A 9,698-nucleotide genomic window follows, 5' to 3' on the forward strand; every position below is an offset into this window, starting at 1 on the left:
CATCCACTGAATTTAAATAAGTCCTATGAGGCTTTTTTGGTTCTGATAAGTAAATACATTCTTCCGCATTACACGACCAACATAAAATGTAAGGAAAAAGGTGTAAATGTTTTTGTGTTTGTTTAGGAGCTGTGAAGATTGTAGCTGCAAAGGCACTTATGACAGGAGGCTGAAAAAAAACAAACATAAAAACAAAATAAAATTGAGCTTGGTAAACAAAAAATGTTTCTGAGTTTGTTTGTTTTTTTTCACCAATATGTTATGATGGGTGTGGATTGAGTGTGTATGTCGTAGTCTTATAATAATCAGAGAAATGGATTTTTACACACAGAGAAACATCAATTTTGCCACTTTGATTGTTTAATCCAGCTTCTGCTTCCTCTTCTGTAGTCTTTCAATATATTTTTCCTTCTCAGTTCATCTTTGACTTTGTCTGCTAGTGTTCATGTGGCATTATTCAAGCAGAGGAAGAGTTGGTGGTCAGGGCAGTGATTGTGGGAGGGTCAGCTGCAGTTATGGCAGAGCTTAGCATTGAGGCTGCTGCAGTTGCGGTCGGTCCCATTCCTGGGCAAGCGGATTGAAACTTACATGTAGGGGTGGAGCGGTGCAAGTCTGCTGCAGTGTGAGTTGGTGAGCCCGGAGGGTGAGGTGAGATCTTCAGAGAGAAGAGCAAAAAGAAGACCAAGATGGGGACATGAAAAAGTGTAAGACAATAGAGGAATTTAAAAAAAGAGGCATAACATGAATACCAGGTTTTTTTGGGGGGTTTTTTTTCCTGTATATAAAAAATGCGGCACCCAACAAAGAGGTTTTGGCCTTTCTCCAAAAGGAAAAATCACCAGAATGTGTAATTTGCTGAATCAAAGGAACATCTTTATGATTTAAAAAAAATCTGTGGGTTTTTACTTATTCAAACTACATAGGTTTTTTTTTGCTTGTAAAATGGCCAAAATCATGAAAATATATAGATATGTCAGGTAACACAGACTGATGGTGCTTATGTGTGCTGTCACCCTCCAGAGGCCCATTTTGAGCTAGAAAAAAACTACAAGATGGAAACTGAAAGATTCTACAGCATGTTTATTTATTTATTTTTCACAGTTTTTGTCATTGCTTCATATTATGCTCCAAATCTGCTGTTTTCATCATCGTTGTCACCATCATCTGTATGATGGATAACAGTCCAGCAGTCAGTCCACCTTTCACTAAGGAACACTCTGAATCTGTCACTGTATCATGGTCTTGGTTTAGTGTGGTGTGTGTTTTGAGCTTTAGTCCTTGGTATTTTCAATAATTTTATTTTCATTTATAATTTTAACTAATATCCTTGCTTTTGTTTTCTAGTTTTAACCATTCATTTTTGTTTCTTGTGTTTCCCGTGTCTCCCTTTGTTTTGTCTGTGTTTTCATGAATCAAAGTCTCATGTTTTCCCCTGTTTTGGATCAAAGAGACCTACACAAAAACACATTCTCAAACTCTGACTTCTGGAGAAAGTTGTAGTTATATAACCTTGAAAAGCTTATTAAGCACAGGAAGAGTCTCATCAGAGCCACTCTCTTGTCTAATGCACCTCACTGCTCTTGTACTAGTTATCTAAATGGACACTATGAAGCACCACACTGCACAGACTGAGTCAGAGCTTTTTTTTTTCTTGTCTGCTTTCCTTCCTCTAAACCCTAATCTCTTTTACTGGCACTTTCAGGATTTCTCTAATCATTGCCGCCACAGCAGCATTAATTTGCCAACCTTCTTCAATTAGCTGCTCTCACACACAAACACACACACCTGTCTGTTGATTAATTTAGAAGTGACGCACTGATGATGCAGAGAGCTGCAGGAATACATCTGTATTCCTTTATATCCAGTTAAAGGAATCTAGTTATAGCTAACCATATCTCCACTATTCTAAAGATATTAGTAAATCAGAAATAATACATGGCTTCCTTTTAATGTAGTGCTGCACTAAACAGATTTATAGCTCTGTCATTTTTCATTTTTCCTCATCTCTTAAATTCCCATTTTTAATAAATAAATCCATCACCATCACCATCACCATTATCTACACACACACACACACACACACAAAGGTTACCTGGCTGCTCTGAGGATCATGATAGGCCTGGTTACGTGGGGACAGCAGGATGCAGTCTTGTGCTGTGGTTTTCTCTGTGCGCGGGGCACTGGGGTCACCGTCATCTACACCATTGGCGGCGCACCTCATAGTCCTCACACACAGCACCTGTGAAGGGTCATGACAATATTTGCACTTTAATTATCTTTAGAGGGTTGCAATCCATATCAGAATTCTCTGCAATACCCATACTGTTGAAGGTATATGGACTTGGTGAGTAATCTAAGACAGCATTAGTCAATCAGGCTAGAAAATAACAGTATGCTGCATCCAGGTTTGGTTTTTTTAGGGGTAAAAAGGGTTGCAGTCCCCATGAAATAGAAATGATGCAGTCTATGCCAAGGGCAATAAAACCCTTAAAGATGGGTCTCAACCATGCATTGAAGTGATTCTTGATAGTATCACTGGATGGTACAGGTTATCATAAATACTACTTTAATTTAACCTAAAATATATTTGCAGTACCTAATAAACTACATTGTAAGATATTTTATCAAGTAGGCCATTCTACACGTTACCTTTTTTCTACTCACACATATTGCACAAAATCATGCTTTGTTTTTATCTCTGTATTCAGTGACATATTAACTGTGAGTATCACCTGACCAGCTTAACTGCTTAATATCTGTGAAAGACAGGGTTCAAGTAATCCTGCAACAAAACATTCTGAAGAATGTGGTCTCATAATTTCTAGTCTAGACTTCCGAGGCAGTGAGAAAGTAAAGTGCAATAAGCAAGTTAATACTGAAAAACAAGCCTTCTGTAATTCTTGCTGCTGAGTGTAATTTCCTCAGTGTGAACAAATGTTGTTAGGAAACACGAAAAGCAGAAAGGGCAACCTCTTTTTGTGCATATAAAGGTGTTGTTGTTTATTTTGACAGTCTGAACTATCTCCATCATTCTGGTTTTGTGGAAGTTAGTAGTGTTCTGCATTCTTTAATTTCTCTCAGATTTTAGTGTGTGGTGTATATGTGAGCAGAACTAATAATCCCAGCTGACAGGCAAGCTTCTATCATGATCTTTGCTATGATCCTTGTTTTTCTCTCATCCGTTTTCTTTTCTTTGGGGTTTCTAAAATCCCTTTTTTTTTCTTTGCCTCCTGTGCTCATCCAGCTGTGTCGGTTTATTTTCAGCCTCCTCTTTAGTTTTCTACACGTTTTTCATTTTCTTTCTTTTTTTATTTTGAAGTTTCGCTCTTTTGCTCTCAGTACTGTCTCAGTCTTGATTAAGCTCACCTCTGTCTCATCATCCCTCTCTCCTGTGTGTATGAATTCAGGATATTTTCCATCACTCTTTTTCAAGTTATTGTTTGGTCTACCTTACAGCTGGTCTTTTAAATCAGTTAGTTATTGATTTTTTCCCCCATGCCTTCACTCTCCACCACCTTTTGTATTAATGTACATTCTTTAACCATTTATTTGAATCTGCTGCAGTTCCAGTATGCAGCATCCAAAAACTGGGAAAAAAAGAAGTCAAATTATATTTCTGTTTAATGTTGAGCATTTATTAATTGGATATTTTTTAGGCTTTTTAGTAGTTGTGACCTAAATTTTTAATCAGCTGGTTTCAAATGGAGGCTGCCTGCCAGAAGAAATATTTATCATTTTGATTTCATGTGCTGCCACTGAATATTTATGGTCGTAAATATGTTTCTTTATGAAAGAAAATCTGTCTATTTATTCTGCAGCTGTCTTAAGCTGTGCTTATTTTTTTCTCTCCTAATGATAGAGTAGCTATTTATCAGGAAAGATGAATTAGATGACACATTTTTATTCTAGACTGATGGTTGCTCAAAATCCATTTCTGTATCCCTACAAAGATACAGTATTTCATTAAAACTGAATGATTTATTAATCCTTTTGTCATTTCTGATTAATTTAATGTTATATAAGAGATTATATATAGACTTTTTCATATTTTAGTTACCAAAACATTTTTGAGCAGTGTTGGACATGTACCTGCTGTGAGAGAGAGAGATTGGTAGATGAAAAATGGTATGAAAGCATTACTTAAAATCATCTGCAACAACAATGGATAGAGCCCTAAAAAAAAATGTCATTACGTGCTGTGAATCATGGAGGAACAAACTCTTGTTGCAATACAGTACAGATGGTGCAGTGTTTCGAATTAAGGCAGTTTGTAGAACGGATGACTGCCTTCAAAAAGTCACTGACAAGAAATCAGTGCACAGTGAACAAACGCTACGTCTTGTTATTGTGGCTTTTGTCTAGATTAAATACACAAGATGTAAGATACTAATTAGCAATCTTTAACAATCCTCCTCTGTGACTTTATGTTTTCCTTTTCAACAGAGCCAAATGCTTTAGGTCTTTATGCTAAGCTAAGCAAATCAGGTCCTATCAATCCTCTATCCTTTCAACCTCAATAAATAAAAAAATAAATAATTCCAAGCTTCTTACAGCTTCACAAGAACACTTTTTTATGGTGAGAAGAAATTCAACCTACTTTTCTGAAACTCTGTTTGAAGTTGTCTGATAGGAAGCCGTAGAGAAACGGGTTGGCACAGGAGTTGGCATAAGACAGGATGACTGCAAAGAAGTAGATGCCAGCAGTGGCGCTGGACTCTGGGATGATGACCACCAGATTGACCATATTGATGATGAAGAACGGCAGCCAGCAGAGCACAAACACCACCACAATCACCACCACCATCCGTGTCACTTTGCGCTCTGAACGTCGGCGTTTAGAGAACCCAACGCGCGCCCCAGAGGACTTCACCTGCACAAAGCACAATAAAGAGATTATAATTATAATGATGGTGAAGAGGATAAATATAAGTGAGGACAAAAAAAAAACGTGTCTTTATGTTGACAGAATTTGAACATGATCCTCTTAATCAGCCTCATAAACACAAATATCTACCTTGATGACAATAAGAAGGTAACAGAGGCAAATGATGAGCAGCGGTCCAAAGAAGCCCACTGTAGCAGTGTAGAGAATGAAGGCTGTTGACCACACGTCCTTTGGCTCTGGCCAGATCATGTTGCAGGAGTTAAATGTATCCTGAAGAAAAATGAATACAATTTATAGAGAAAAAATACAAAAATTTTAATCATAATCTGGCAGACAATTAACAAAATACAGACAGTTAATATTGGACGGGATAAGTGATCTCAGAAACTTTGAAAGTTAATTCACTTCTCTTTCATGTTTTCTTACTGCAATGCTTATTTTTCTGTGCACACACTGTTCGTTAGCACCTGCTAAAACTAAGCTGAGAGTTGGGTTCTCTTTCCATCACAGCCCCTCATTGTTACATGCCAAACTTTTTTCTTCTTCTTCATCTTCTTCTTCGTCTTCTTCTTCTTTTCTTCTTCTTCTTCTTCTTCTTCTTTTTTCTTCTTCTTCTTTCTTCTTCTTTCTTTTTCTTCTTCTTTCAGCTTCTGTCTTTAGGGGTTACTACAGCAGATCATCTGCCTCCATCTCACCCTGTCCATGGAATTCTCTTCTGTCTGTCCTCCTTCACTACATCCATGAATCTCATCTTCAACATCCTTTGTCCAACACATCCAATATCCCTCCTCTGCAAATGTCCAAACCATCTCAGCCTTGCCTACTAGCTTTGTCTCTAAATCACTCAACCTGAGTTATCCCTCTCCCTCATTTCTAATCTTGTCCATTCTGCTCACTCCCAGCATCTTCAACTCTGCCACAAATCACCCCTAACACTCATCTCCACCTGCTCCACCTTGTCTGCACTCTTTTCGTCACCTCTCTTTTCTCTTCAAGACACTCTCTTTTTGTCCATCGCTTTGGATGGCTGACCCCAGGAATTTAAACTCATTCATCTTCATTATCTCTGCTCCTTGCATCTTCACCTTTCCTCCTATCTCCCTCTCATTTACACACATGTATTCTGTCTTGCTTCTACTGAGTTTCATTCCTCTTCTCTCTAGTGCATATCTCCACCTCTCCAGACTCTCTTCCGTCTGTTCCCTGCTCTCAGTATAGATCACAGTGTCATATGCAAACATCATAATCCATGTAAACTCCCACCTGACCTCATCTATCAACTTGTCCATCACCTGCGCAAACATGTAAGGCTTCAGAGCCAATCCCTGATGTAATCCTACCCCTGCCTTGAACTCATTTGTTACTCCTACCACACACCTCACCACTGTCTTGTTGTTGTCATATATGTCCTGCATCAGCATCACATTCTTCTCTACCACGCCTGATTTCCTCACACAGTACCACAGTTCTTTTCTTTGGCAGCCACAAAACACCATGCAGCACCTTCTGACCGCTCTATACTTCTCCATCAACATTCTCAAAGCAAACATCACAGCTGTACTGCTCTTTCTCAGCATGAAGTGATACTGCTGCTCACTGATAAGCATAAATACCAATAGTACAAGAACAGTTATTTTAATAACTGTCCATATATCACCTGAAAGCAGTGTACACAACGCTCTATTTCCAGCATTTAGAACTAGCAGCACTTTCAATTTGGTGGCACCACTTCACTACCATCTAACTTGGCGCTCTTGCCTTATCAGATAGTTTTACGCCATAAACATTCTTGGTGCCTCTGATTCAGATCAATGGCTCTTTTGAAGTCTGCCAAGATTCACTCAGAAGCGATGTTTTATTTGCAGGTGGCTGTTTAGCCTGCTTGGAACTATATCTGCATTAGTCAGCTTCTTATGACAGATCACACATGGGCTGTTGACATCATCAGTTCAGCTAAAGCTGTAAGATATAAGCTTACTTTTGAGATACTATATAATGGTTTGCACCACACCAGAAAGGGATCCTTTTTCTCACTTGCTGGACTCAATGCTGTCAGGGCATGTGTTGTGCTGTCATGCAGTACCAGTCAAAAGTTTTGGACACACTCTACTGCATATCCCACCATCTCGGACTCCTGCTGACATATTTGTTTAAGGAATTTTTAGGGTGTAAATTTTACCTCTCAGTGAGTGTATGCAAAAGCCTGATACAGTAAATTAACAATTCAGTCACAATTTTAAGTGCAGTTGTATATTGCATAATAATAAAATATGGTTTTGATAAAATCCCATGGCACACTTATTTATAACTAGCATTAGAAGTACTAAAACATATATCACAAAATATCACACTATTCCTTAAGTTGTTTTGATCTTTTAACATGTAGTTTGCAGGTGTTTTATTTTTTCTTTTTCTTCTTTATTTTATATTTTTGCTTTGCTGTTAATGCTTCTCATTGTGTGTGTGTGTGTGTGTGTGTGTGTGTGTGTGTGTGTGTGTGTGTGTGTGTGTGTGTGTGTGTGTTGTCTTCCTGAAAAAACAAAACAAAGCTTCTGTTCAAAGGTTGTTACAACTACCAGTATGTCCTTTAAATCATTGCCTCATTCTCGTTTTAGAAGAGGTCATATTACCATGCTTGGGTGTCCTATCTGAAGTTTTGGCTGGCACAGGACTATATTATGTACCTGCACGTCAGAGAAGATGACCACTGGAAGGACCACCACAAAGGAAACGGCCCAAACCGCTGCGCTCACCACCTTCGCCACGCGGGGGTGTCTCCACTTGGTGCTGCGGATTGGATGAACCACAGCCAGGTAACGGTCGATGGACATTACTGTGAGACAGAAGATAGACGTAAACTGGTTCATGGAGTCTGCAGTCATAACCACGCGGCACAGGAAGGAGCCAAAGGGCCAGTAGGAGAGTACATTCTGTGTGGTGAGGAAGGGGAGCCCGACGATGTAGAGCTCATCGGCCACAGCCAGGTTCAGGATGTAGATATTGGTGACTGTTTTCATTTTGGCATAGCGCAGCACCACATAAATGGCCAGAGTGTTGCCGGTCAGACCCACCATAAAGACTGTGAGGGAAATGACTGCTGTCATCAGAGTGCTGCTGCCCTGAAAGGGGACACTCTGAGTGGACAGGTTGGAGGAGACGTTGAAGAGGCGAGGATGCGAAAAGAGGATAGGTGAGGCTGTAGAGGAGTTGAGGTCGGATGAAAAGGAATACCAGAGGTTCTGGTCTTCTTGCTCCATTGTTCACAGTCTATATGTAGGTTTGATTCCAGTGATTTAGAAAAGGCTCTTTCCTCCCTCTTCTCTTTCCATGCTTTTGGGGCAAAAACCGCAGCAGCCCGCACACTTTGAAATATGAAGTGAAGCAATGAAAAGGTTATTTGGAATTAAAAAAGAGTAACAGTCTAGTTTGTCTCAAACAACAGTGCGTGCTCAAGAGAGCGCAATAATCACTGCATTAAACTACGGGCTGATCTCCGACAGTTTTAAAGCTTTCTACGCGCGCAGCGTGTGCCATGAGAAAACTCCAGTGAGGCAGGTGTGTTTCCATTCACTATCTAACCATATCACACACGTAAGTTCACACGTAGTCGTATTACAAATCAGGCTGTGAGCGGTTGAGTCACAGATGATGATGTACCGTACTTGTCAGCTCTGTTTTTACCTTTTTTATAGCTGTGACCGTTAACGTCTCATTTGATCTGACTTTGGAAACACTCAAGTCATCCGGTGTGTTGTGCGTCAAGCTGGGAATAGTGCCACCGCTTTTACGCACGACAGATCTTCCTGACTACGCGCTTTATAATTATAAATGGGTCCTTAATGAATGTATTTGCTAAATGTTGAATATCTTAACTCTTTCTTTGAAGGCTCGATGCCTTTTAGAGGAGAAAAGCGACATTTCTAAATCGCGTTTGTAATGTTTTATGCAGAGATCAAGACATCAACGGGCTTACTATGTCGAAAAGCTGAACAGTCGGAATCTCTTTGTAATGAGATTAAAATAAACAGATCGCCGGGAAAAAAAGAAAAGAAAAAAAGGTCATTTCTCTCTTCCGATTCTCCAGTAATTGTCCAATATTGATGGAAAGTTGTTTTCTAGCTCCCTTCGCTGTTCGCTGTCTGAGGTGCTGAGCAGAATGTACTGGCAGCAGCTCTGCTTTTTCTTCAACTTTCTGCCCACACAGCTCTGCTGTTTCCTTGATAGGATTTATAAGAGAGGGGGAGAGAGAGAGAGAGAGAGAGACGGGGGGGGGGGGGGGGGGGGGGATTACAAACTACTACTGTAGGTTATTTTAATTTCATGCTATATTTTAATGTGCTACTGCATCCAAAAACTTTTTTTTTCAAGAAATGAAACACACTAACAGCAAAATATAAGAATCCACAAACTCGATAACATGCCACCTTATGATGATATAATGGCATATAGGAGCTTTTTTAGTTGAAGGTGGTCAGGGCAGGTCTTGTCTGCTGTTTAGCTGTTCATAAGGATGGAAGTACTGCTTCCACCACAGTTCAACGTGCACGATCCTTCTGTACAGTGGGACAGAAGTTACTCTTAATCGTTCATCCATTTATCCAGTTCAGGGTCGCGGGGGGAGCTGGAGCTTATCCCAGCTTTCACATATCGCTAATCTGTCGCAGTGATAACACACAGAGACAGACAACTATCCACGCTCACATTCACACCTACAGTCAATTTACCTAACCCCATGCATGTCTTTAGAATGTGGGAGGGAGACAGACAGGAGGAGAACATGCAAATTCCACACAGAAAGCCCCAGGACCTGCAT

General features: G+C 39.8%; 1 protein-coding gene across 1 annotated transcript; it reads right to left on the bottom strand.

Moving 5' to 3' along the window:
* Positions 1-457: 457 nt before the first annotated feature.
* Positions 458-8,142, bottom strand: LOC115784564 (somatostatin-like receptor F_48D10.1). The gene is made up of 5 exons (XM_030735839.1): positions 7,570-8,142; positions 5,015-5,155; positions 4,598-4,870; positions 2,093-2,239; positions 458-655 (listed from the first exon to the last, which is right to left on the bottom strand). The coding sequence occupies exons 1-5, from the start codon at positions 8,140-8,142 to the stop codon at positions 458-460; spliced, it is 1,332 nt and encodes a 443-aa protein (XP_030591699.1).
* Positions 8,143-9,698: the final 1,556 nt, after the last annotated feature.

Source organism: Archocentrus centrarchus, chromosome 1 (genome assembly GCF_007364275.1).
Source record: "Archocentrus centrarchus isolate MPI-CPG fArcCen1 chromosome 1, fArcCen1, whole genome shotgun sequence".
NCBI classification, from domain to species: Eukaryota; Metazoa; Chordata; class Actinopteri; order Cichliformes; family Cichlidae; genus Archocentrus; species Archocentrus centrarchus.

Excerpts from the sequence above, each read along its gene's own strand:
- LOC115784564 (XM_030735839.1), bottom strand. The coding sequence starts at position 8,142 with ATGGAGCAAGAAGACCAGAACCTCTGGTATTCCTTTTCATCCGACCTC. Across the intron at positions 4,871-5,014 it reads ACCTTCTTATTGTCATCAAG|GTGAAGTCCTCTGGGGCGCG; the intron begins GTAGATATTTGT and ends TGCTTTGTGCAG. Across the intron at positions 656-2,092 it reads ATGATCCTCAGAGCAGCCAG|ATCTCACCTCACCCTCCGGG; the intron begins GTAACCTTTGTG and ends TTCTCTCTGAAG.